The sequence below is a fragment of the Simochromis diagramma genome, unplaced genomic scaffold (assembly GCF_900408965.1).
Source record: "Simochromis diagramma unplaced genomic scaffold, fSimDia1.1 OVJJ01000753.1, whole genome shotgun sequence".
Taxonomy (NCBI): domain Eukaryota; kingdom Metazoa; phylum Chordata; class Actinopteri; order Cichliformes; family Cichlidae; genus Simochromis; species Simochromis diagramma.
In genome coordinates, this window is record NW_024387523.1 from 14,939,908 (window position 1) to 14,951,366 (window position 11,459).

Sequence of the window (11,459 nt, forward strand, 5' to 3'; positions counted from 1 at the left end):
CCAGATACAGACGGACAAAATGGTGGTGGCTAACCAACCGGACATAGTGGTGGTAGACAAACAGAAGAAGACGGCCGTAGTGATCGATGTAGCGGTTCCGAATGACAGCAATATCAGGAAGAAGGAACACGAGAAGCTGGAGAAATACCAAGGGCTCAGAGAAGAGCTCGAGAGGATGTGGAGGGTGAAGGTAACGGTGGTCCCCGTGGTAATCGGAGCACTAGGTGCGGTGACTCCCAAGCTAGGCGAGTGGCTCCAGCAGATCCCGGGAATAACATCGGAGATCTCTGTCCAGAAGAGCGCAGTCCTGGGAACAGCTAAGATACTGCGCAGGACCCTCAAGCTCCCAGGCCTCTGGTAGAGGACCCGAGCTTGAAGGATAAACCGCCCGCAGGGGCTTGCTGGGTGTTTTTATACATATATATATATATATATATATATATATATATATATATATATATATATATACATTGGGTGAATGTGCAGTAGTAGCAGCAAGCAGGTGAATTCTGTACATTAATATGAATAGACATCAGACTATTTTACAGAATAGACAATATAAACATATTTAAAATTAGAGGAATTTGGAATGTACATTGTGCCTTGGTTTAGAGTGTCTGGAAGAGTCCTGTCTCAGTCAATTATAGATGATGTGAGAGGGCGGGTGTGTGTGTTTAGGGCCCGGATGGCTTGGGGATAGAAGCTCCTCTTGAGTCTCTCTGACCTTGCCCGGATGATGCGGAACCTTCTACCAGATTGCAGAAGTTGGAACAGTTTGTTGCCAGGATGGGACGGGTCCTTCAGTATCTGCGCTGCTCTAGTCCGGCATCTCCTGGTGTAGGTGTCCCTGCAGCAGCGTTCTGCTGTACGGATCACCCTCTGGAGAGCTTTTTGGTCCTTCACACAGCTGTTCCCAAACCACGATATCATGTTCTGTGTGAGGATGCTCTCCACAGCGCCTGTATAGAAAATCCTGAGGATCTTTGGAGAGACCCTGAACTTCCTCAGTTGTCGTAGGAACCTTGAACCTTGAACCTTGAACCTTGAATCCTGTGGGTATGTTGAACTTTCTAGTGCATGGCTCAGGAGAGCTGAGGGTCATATAGTCTTTTACAGGATAATACTTCTTTCTGAAACCAGAAGATTCGCCTCCTAATAGACATTAAATAAAATCCAAGTTTAAGACATCTCCATCGGCTTGATTTTCATCTTTGATATGCAGCCTATGCTTTTCCCATTCAAGACTCACCAGATGCCACCAAGATTACAACGCTTGTGTTCATTCAAAGTATTCCTGAACAATTCCAAGTATGCTTTTACAGCCATAATATGAAGACCACAGGAATGTCCTCTCTTTTAATTTGAACATGACTACAGGCAACACAGTGATTGCTCTCTGGTTTCAGGCTGAAGCCTGAGAAATTGTAAGGTTGGAGTTTCCAGTTCTGGCATGGCAAACACACAGACCATGACTTACCAGCCAATCCATCTGCTTTCAACCACAAATTCTTGCAACAACAGGACTGCAAAAAACCCAACAGTCCACATCATTTTCATATCTGCTCCCCATTTTTACCTGACTGACTAACAAAGCAATGATGAATTACTGGTCAGAATCATTGGGTTGAAGCAGTGCATGATCCTGTTATTAACAAACCGAAAGATTTTCACTTTTTGCAGGTTTCATCTAGCCATTTCAGACATCAATACCCCAAATTTTGTGACAAAAATAAACCCATGTGTGACAGCACACGGTGTGATCAGATGGTGGCAGCAGCACAGTTTATCTGACCTTTGACATCAAGTGTGCATGACTGATGTGCATGACTGATTTTCAACTATTCTGTAGACTAAATAAACCTCTGTACTTAATTTTTAAAGGACCTAATATTTTGTACATTCGGCATGACTGTCCTTGAGCCAAGTCTCTTATTTGTAAGACACACAGCTACTCTAACTGACAGTTTTCAGCCAGAATGTTTCTCTGTGGTTATTCCTGTTTGATCTGAAGTGTGTGTGTGTGTGTGTGTGTGTGTGTGTGTGTGTGTGTGTGTGTGTGTGTGTGTGTGTGTGTGTGTGTGTGTGTGTGTGTGTTCTCTCGCACTCCCCTTTGAAAGGGAGTGTGAGAGAGAAAGAGGGAGAGACAGATAGGATGAACAGCCTGTCTGTCAGGTGTTGGTACTCACATTAGTCATGTTTAAAACAAAGGATTCTGGGAAGAGATGATGGCCAACACAAAGAGCATCAAGGCTCCTCGGTGACACCCGATCTCCTATTTTTGTGTGTGTGTCTGAATGTGTGTGTATGTCTAGATAAGTGTGTGCGTATGTGTGGTGGGGGGCTTTCTTTAGGGGGTTTGGGGGTGCCTCATTGGCTGCCATGCTGAGGTCAACCTGGGGTCAGGACTTGTGTGATGGATGGACCACTGTCTCTGGACTACTAGCTAGTCCTCACTCCTCCTGTGGGCCTCAGACCTGCTGAAGTATCCTAGCTGTGCTCTTCTCTTTTCACATCTCTTTGTATAACTCCATTTGGCACTCGAAGTAGGAGTGCTTCATCAAACAAAAGGGGCTCAGCGAAAACTGCAGACATCTCTTTGAGGTGAGTTCTGTTGTCAAGATGTGGCTGTGCACCACTTTACCCAGCCTTTGTTACTCATGTAACCTCTACTTTTCCTACCTCTAATCATTACAATACACATTCTGCCTTCCCTAAACTACCCTAGCGACCATGGTCTAACATGCCTGGCATGACAGACTGTTACTAACCACATGATGTCACCTCTCTTCTTGTTCCCCTCCTTCTCTTCCACCATCATTCTGTCAATCCCTCCATCGGCTCCGTCCCTTTATCGGCACATGGAGATGCACATCTGTCGATGGAGGAATTCATTTTGGCTGCCAATCACAACAGGGGAGTGGTCAATGAGTGCAGACGTGCCAATACCTCGACTACCCTGATGAGTGACTTCTGTCTCTCTGTCTCTCAGTCTCTCTGGGTTTCCAACACTTTATGTCTGAGAGAGGCACTCTGCTTTTCTTCATTTGTTTTTTACTCTGTTGTGCCCTGTGAGTGTGTGTGTGTGTGTGTTTATGCACTGTATAATGCCACAGCTGACCATAAACAAACTCGACAAACTTGCTTGAATATGTAATAACACAGTCTGCTTATTTCATTCATATGTAAAGCTCTGCAATCATCTTCACTGACCTTGAAAAGAATATTACTGTTTGTGGTCATATCCCCGCATCATTGTTTGCAATGCCTTGCTGATGTTTACTCTTTTTAATTTCCTGATTCTATAATGTCTTTTATGTGTGCATATACGCACACACACACACACAAACACATTGTAAAAATGTGGAAAAAAAAAGCAAATGAACTTTGCAGAGTGTGAGGACATGACAATTATTTCTGCAGTTATCTGCCTTCACCTTGTATTTGCATAGGCTACTCAGCAGTTTCTCTAACACACTGGAGGAATGGAACTTAATTACAAAGGTTTTGAGCAACAAATTTTTATATCAGTGTCCAATTAAAATTTGCAATGGATGGTGTAATGACCCAGATTTTGAACTTTCTATAGTGTGCTTATTTTGAAACCCCATTCCTCTATTTTCCCGATTTTATCAGGTTTATCATAAATTAATAGTCTTTTATGACTAAGTAGAGATGCAATCTTTGGAGTTATATTTCCATTTTTCGTTTATGTTTGCGTGTGTGTGTGTGTGTGTGTGTGTGTGTGTGTGTGTGTGTGTGTGTGTGTGTGTGTGTGTGTGTGTGTGTGCATATGTGCTTGCACGTGCAAAATCATTCCTTAATGCTTTCAAACTGTCACATTTAGATTTCTTATATGCAGTACTGTGTTTCCAGGTGTGTATAGACGTACAGATTTGTTTGTTCTCAGGTTTGTAGCCTGTGGGTCTTTTTTCATCAACTGCTTCTCTTTTGGCTCTCATAAATCATGCAGGAGGAAAGACACCGCCACAAATTATTTTTTATGCAACAATATAATGTAAAGTGAAAGCTTCAACAAGTATTTCAAAAGTATTTGTCAGTCACCACCAGGCAGTGTACTTGAGCTTTTAAACTAAATCACCTTTTAGAAATGGTCTGTTTCATAATTTATTTGCAGTATAAAAATGTAAAACATTTTTAAAAAATCCGAAGTGTTTAATTGGTTGCCGAAACAGTCTAAAATACACACTAATCACTAATTAAGAATCGCTCTCAATATGCTGCAGTAGAAGGCCATTAATACAGTTATTGTTAGTGAGAGAAGAAAACGTAAACAAAACAGAAAAAATGCATATTTCAAAATATTTTAATTCGGTTAAAATATAGTAAAATAATTAATTTTACTTTGATTTGAAACTGAATAAAAACGTAGACACTTTATTATTATTGTTGTCATGCAGTTTGCTTTAGAAGTTTATCATTTCTTTCTTATGTAGACTTTGGAGGGCTTCTTCCTTGTTTTCCAAATTCACTTTAAATTTAAATATTGGTGAATGTTTGAGCTGATATTAATAACATTTTATTATTCTATTATTCTATCTCTTTTTTAAATGTTATCGGTTTAATTTAATTATACAATAAGTTAATCTTTTTCACAATTGGTGGATTATTTTTTGCAATGATAGTATTTCCCAAGTGCCTCTTCGTATTCGTTTACATTTATTTTTATTTATTTACTTATTTATTTTTTGTTTGCTTCGCAGTTTTCACAAAAATAAATTTAAAATTTGCGTTTATGTAGTTAGGAAGACACGCCAGATATTTCAGTTGAAATTCAAACTTATTTTTGTTTCTACTGTTATTTGAAAAGCTAAAAAAAAAGTGCTGTAATTAACTTAGTATACTGGCACAAATATGCTTGGTCGCCTACGAGACGTCTGTTTCAGTCACTTTGAATTGTAATAGGAATCCAATTCCTGCATCAGTTTGTTAAGTCATAAGCTTTAAACCTCTAGTCATCCGCACCAAAGCCCTAATGGTTTGAGTTAAACATCTGTCATCGTCCACGTGTTTATCTCAGGTCCTTAATGGGAAACATCAGCCGCGCAGTGCTGGATTCTGACGGTCGGACCAGTGAAATCGCCCTATCTCACTGCGCTGAGGTCATTTTTTTAACAGTTTAACACGGAGTCTGAAAGTGTTTTGGTCAAACAGGCCGTCGTAGTTGAACTGTGAATGCATTGTTAAGGTGCTTGTTTACCCAGTAAACTGTTGTTTAGCTTTGGGTGGTGCTGTGACAACAAAAGTCAAACCGTGACCGAGGATTGACCCTTTTTTTTCAGTGTTTCCCCCCACTCTGCATGGCTTCTAGACCGCACGGGGTCGTATAGGGAGCTTCAGAGAACCTAAAAACTGGGGTCCAGGGACACCCAAGGGTCCTTGAAGGGATTTAAAAGTCTGCTTTAACATAGATACTTTTCTTTCAGTGACGACATGGAGGTAAATTGAGTAAGACAAAAAGTATATAAAAAGTAAAGTTTCTTCACCATTAACTTAAGACATAAACTTGAGATTAACTTTGTGTTCTAATTTTAGCACTAAAGTCACACTTTTCACCCAAAACAAAAATATTTTTAGGAAAAATAAATGGAGGTCAAACGTAAAGAATCACCGTGGAAAATCTGAGTAAGACAGTTTTTAAAAACGGCAACTAAACGACATTAGACATATTTATTAAAACCCTCCGTACATTCCTAATATTTTGGAACACATAGTAAATAAAGAAAGAAAATTAATTTAAGGTAAATAAGACATTAATCTAAAGTCCGTTACAAGTTTTAGTGTTTCATAAATTGCAAGTGAAATGTGTATTTCTATCTTATAAATAGTAGATCAGAAATATTATTTGTTTAGTGATTCGACCTTTTCCTCTAAACCTTCTCAGTATCAATAATAAAATATTTATTTTTAAAAATGTGTTCGCCTAAGCCATTTAACAAAAAAGCAGAATTGCGCGCATAATAAGGCACTGTAACTAACTACTTTTTAATTTAGTGTTATATGTTTCTTTGCGATCTCCAGTTAAAATCCTGGAAAGGGGTGGGGGTGGGGGGGCTGTCATTAGCGTTTATTTAAATGAATACTGAACGCTTGTATGCGGTTTTGGTAAATCTATTTTTTTATTTTTTGATAATAAAAATAAAATGAATATTTCCAGAGGTTCGAGATTTTCCCTCCAGCCCTTCTGTTCTCGATTACACTGGTCTCCAAAGCAGGCCCCGAGCAACAAGTCTGTATACGGATTATTTATACCGAAACAACTTCTCGAAAAGCAAAATGAGGGTACCTGTAGTTACCAAAATAACCTTGTTAGGTTTTACACAAAACATCCTTTGTCCTCTGAAGGAAAACGCGACGCACCGCCTGCCGACGATAAATAGACGAATAAAAGACAGATTGTCCACGTAACTTACGCTCCTTCTCCGTGTTTGTTAGGGCTGAATTGGACAGAGTAGTCTGCGCTGCTGCCTCAGCAGGTCCCCGCAGCTCAAATATAGCAGCTCCCGCAGGTGGATCCGAAGGTAAAGGAGAATGTTGCTCATTAATCATGGCTCTTTTGGCGCTTCTTTGCCCTTTTATGGTACGATGGCCTCGCATCGTGCACACCAGGAATTAAAGCAACAAAAGAACCAAGAAACCCTCTTTTAGTTTGAAAATGGGGATATAGGTTAGCTTGAATAGAGCAGTTTTAAAAAATGCATCCAGTTTTGCTCCCACTTAAAATGCATCATTGCAAGGGTCGTTTATTGCACTCATAGCGTGAGTTTATTTTCCAAAGCAACATAATCGATATCAGATTAAAACTCAAATGACCAAATAGCATATTTTTAAATAAGATGAGTCTGTCTCTCTCTTCCTCAGACAGCTGACATAAGCATGAAATATAAATACTCTGGTCAAAGCAGTGTTGTGCACACACAATTATGACATGGGATGCTGCAAGTTGTCACAGTTCGGCTTGTCATCAGGTGGGGATGATGACACCGCCGTGTAACTTGTGGTGAGGGGGGGATGACAGGACCAGCGGGGGCACCATGCTTGTCAATAGCCTAACCTCGATGTTTTAATCAATAGTTTCTTTTTGTCCCTTCAATAAGCCAAGTGCTCGATAAGGTTGTCATCACAGATGACGCTGACGTCCTCGCTCTCATCTTTGCCCTGGATAAACATGCCTTCCTTATGCCAGTAAATCTTTACCCCGGGGACAGTGGCGCGCATGGCTGCATACATTTAGAGACTTTGGGGTTGAGTCAAGCAGACGCGTGCAGCTTCTCAGGGGGTTGGAAATGAACATAGGTTTGCTTTTCTGTCTGCTGGGTTTAGGAAAATTTTAACCCTAGCATTTGATATGACAACGAATCGAAAGTCTGCAGCACACTCCCCCCCCTTAGAAATGACACATAGGGGAAAAAAACTTTAGAGGTAAACGCACTTTAATACACATGATTGACCCGTAAACGTCTCTCTGGACCAAACAGTTGTGTGCTTCACTCGATTTAACAGCTAGCAGGTTAAAGCTTCAAACGTACAAAGCCATAAAATGACCGATTCCGCAACTGATAAAACTCAGCTCCTCACTAATAATACATGAAAGCATTACGCATCATGCAAACCTCACGCAACAGACAAACAGTTGACACACACAGACCTGAAACACAGAAGAGACAGTGTTTAAGTGGCTACTGGAACAGTGTACTCATTAACGATTTGATAACCGAGGTTATCTCGTTGATTGTGTGATGCCTAATTGATGGCATCCGGTGCAATCAGACTGGCTGGGGTGCACAAGTTTGGCAAATCTGAGGTATTTGTGAGTGCAGATTTGTGACACTTGCCTCTTCAGAGGCAGACTTAAAGATGGCGCTGAGTGTCCTTTGCACAGCATTATTTTGGCGAATTGCAATTTCAAAAGCGAATGGACAGATTTTAACCAATGCACAGGGCGGCAAGGCTATAGATCTTGCAAACACAACACACAATATAAAACGAATATGGTCCAGAAGTGGTCCGTGAGTTCCCCAATAGTGCATTGTTTACATCATGTATGGGCACAACTGTTATCCATTAACAAATTTTTGCCTTTGATACACTTGTATGGAATTTGGTATACACAGGCCGCCTTGACCCATAGAAGTAAAGGGGTCACTTGACCCTCAGTTGGAGGCGAAAGGATCAGGCCCCGTGGAAGACACAGTGGAGGATGTGGGAGAAGGAGTAGATGGGGCTGAGATAGATTTCTCGGATGCTGCATCGTCCATTTTCTCCTGACTGCTGTCCGAGGATGTAAGTTTGGCTGGCAGCAGCCCTTCTTTCTCTCGCTTTTTCTGCTTCATCCTCCGGTTCTGGAACCAAATTTTCACCTGAGTCTCATTGAGTTGCAGCGCGGCTGCAATTTCTACACGGCGCGCCCGGGTCAGGTACTTGTTGAAGTGGAATTCCTTCTCTAGTTCCGTCAGCTGTTTGGTTGTGAAGTTGGTCCGGACCGTATTCGGCTGACCAGCATAACCATACTCACCAGACCTCCCTGCAAAGAGGAAAACAAATCACTGTAACTCTGAAAAAGAGTTTTTTTTTTCTTCTCTGATCAGAGTACACATATGCCTTGAGACTATACTGTGTCTGTGCAACAAGGCTCAACTTTTAGGTACTAGCCAAATAGCATTGGCTACTCGAAAAAACATCCAACAAGGGCCTTAGAAGAGATTCAAATATTATACAACACATGTGTTATCACACAGGTGGATTACGTTAAAATGAAAGGATCTAAAGTACTACATTAAAAGTTAAGTTCATATATTGGTTTTTTCGTGTGCTTGTTTTATTTTTTGAAAAACTTCCCAGTTTAAAAAATTTGGATCATTTATAAGACAGCATTTTTGTGCACCCGCACTTTCACCCACTATACTTGGCACCAACCTGTTTTTGGTGGATTCCTCTTAACTTTCATCCAGTCAAAAGTCTGTGCAGACGATGCGCCCTCAGACAGAGGTGAACAGCAAGCCTCCAGATGAGCTGCATGCAGAGGTGACAGCGGGTTTGAACACCCTGGATAAGGGGGCGCTTGCTCGTGCCCGCCGCTGTAGGCAGTGTGGCTATACTGCAGTTGACCCAGGGGGGCGGCACTGTAACCATGGCGATGCTGAGAAACCATGGAGGAGGAAATGTTACCAGAGTACATCAGTGGGCCGCACTGAGGGAACGCAGCTGCGGTGTCTACTTCCTGGGCGAGGGCATGGTGGTTATATGTAGTGCAGAAACTTTGGGGTCCATAGTTAGAGCTGCAGGCCGGGTGGGCCCCATAGGGGAGACTTAGAGAGCTGGCATTAGACTGGTACGACCCCGTCTGGTGAGAGACGCAGTCAGGAGAAGCTCTGCTCACCATGAAATGGTCATCCACCCCGCAGTTGTTAACAGTGGCCCCGCACGACTGGAAAGTTGTAATCCCGTGGTCCGAGTGAAAAGCCCTAACAGTGCATGAGCCACCTTCCCCGCTCATCACCGTGTAGTCTAAGAAACTGCTCATTGTAGCATTTTTTCTAACAGGAACGAGGGACCGTCCTCTGCACAGACAACCCCCTGATGTCTTCCTTTCTCCCCTCTTACCCCGAGTGACCGTGCCAATCTTTACCTATACTAGGTCTTATCAGAGAAGGGAGGGGGTCGCACGGGCCGATATCAATGAACGGGTTCTGTCACGTGGGCCCGGGTCAGCCAGTGAGGTACTTGTCCTTATCCCTTTAGCCGGTGACAGATTGGTGTTTGAGGGGCTATTTAAATTCCAAGCACTCGTCGATCAAGGTGACGCGCGTCGCCACTAATGTATTGGCCGAGCAAACAATGAGCTGCGAGGCAGACAGCGGTGGACAGCTTCGGGGTCGCATGAAGAGCGGGGCCACTGTTAAAACTGTTTCTTCTAAGCTCCACTGTGCGCTCTTCCACGACCACAGAGAGAGATTAACGTTTGTCCCTCTGCACCCTCGCCATGAGGACGACCTAGCACTCTGACCTCAGGTAGGTATTTTTGGAACAGAGACGAGAATAGGTGTGTGTGTGTGTGTGTGTGTGTGTGTGTGTGTGTGTGTGTGTGTGTGTGTGTGTGTGTGTGTGTGTGTGTGTGTGTGTGGTGACACGTGCGCATAACAGTTACGATTTCATGTGTATAACGGTGTCATTATCTTCTAGTTGGATGGATGGGTGGATGGATGGGTGCGTGTCACTGCCACGGGCTATCTGTGGGCTATTAATGTCACATTCCCTTGCGAAATGTTTCACTTCACGCGTGAACATTGAGAGAAATATTGTTACAGAGTGACGGTGAAGGGAAGCAAAAGACAGAAAACGTATCTCCCGTCACAGACCGCCTTTTTATTTTGCACAACTTTGTTTCCCCATCAAGGTCGCATTAGACGTATATGACTGCTCGCTTTGCCGGGAGGTCACAGGTGATGAAGCGACAAGACAACACATAGAACATTAAGATGATGTGGTATTAATTTCTTTCCACCCTCTGCTCCGGTCATAGGGTCTGCTATCCACCCTGATTTCACTCCCACATGTATTCATTATGCATGTATAGTGATCAAATGATCTCATAACGCCAGGCCAGTCGTGGAGCTAATGCATCCACATAGCCCGAGGTGCAAGTGTGGGCTGATTATCCTGTTAAGTTCATCAAATAAAGCTGTTGGCGAAATTAATGCCCACGACAAGCGGCGTTGAGAAGGGGTAGAGCTTGTGCGTGGGAGACTGGCGGCAGCGGCAGCAGATGCCCAACCTCTCACTGAGGAAGCAAAAGGAATGAAGCGGGAAGAAGGGAGGGAGGGAGCGAGTGAGAGAGGCTCACACGGAGGGATGAGCGCCCCCAAAGGTCGCATGTGGTCATGCACTCGAAATCTCGAAATGTTTTTAACCTCTAGAGAAAATGTATGATCGTATTCTTGGAGATATTTTATCGCTATACATTCCAGGGAACACTTTACGCAGCGGTGGTTATGGATCAAAGACAGCTGGTGTTTTTGTCACTGTATCAATTATTTACAATTCTTTGCGCTGCTTTGACTCCACTACATGTCAGAGGGGACTACTGGAGCCCACTGTTTACGCCTCACTTTTAATTAAATAATACAACAGTGTGTAAAGGCGCCCCACGTGGACAAGCACATCATTCAGATGATGCTTACTCGTTGTTAATAATAAGGATCGTGCAATAATGTGAGATGTTATGCAGCAATACCACACAATTACTTTTTTGGAGGTGTTCATTCACTGAAGTTGTTCTAGTTAAGAATTTGACTGTAGTCTGATATTGTGAATTTTAACACAAGTAAATGATGCGGATGCTTCTACCACTAGTATGGCAAATGAAATAGAAATGCATACCGGTAATCGCATAACGATGATACTTCAAAGTGTTTAAAATATAAGAGGTGCAAACTTCCCAC

At 42.6% G+C, this 11,459-nt stretch overlaps 1 protein-coding gene across 1 annotated transcript; it reads right to left on the bottom strand.

The window, feature by feature from the left end:
* Positions 1-6,876: 6,876 nt before the first annotated feature.
* hoxa1a (homeobox A1a) lies at positions 6,877-10,023 on the bottom strand. Its single transcript, XM_040020672.1, has 2 exons — positions 8,935-10,023; positions 6,877-8,542 (listed from the first exon to the last, which is right to left on the bottom strand). Exons 1-2 carry the CDS (start codon positions 9,539-9,541, stop codon positions 8,172-8,174), a joined length of 978 nt encoding a protein of 325 aa, XP_039876606.1. The 5' UTR covers positions 9,542-10,023; the 3' UTR covers positions 6,877-8,171.
* Positions 10,024-11,459: the final 1,436 nt, after the last annotated feature.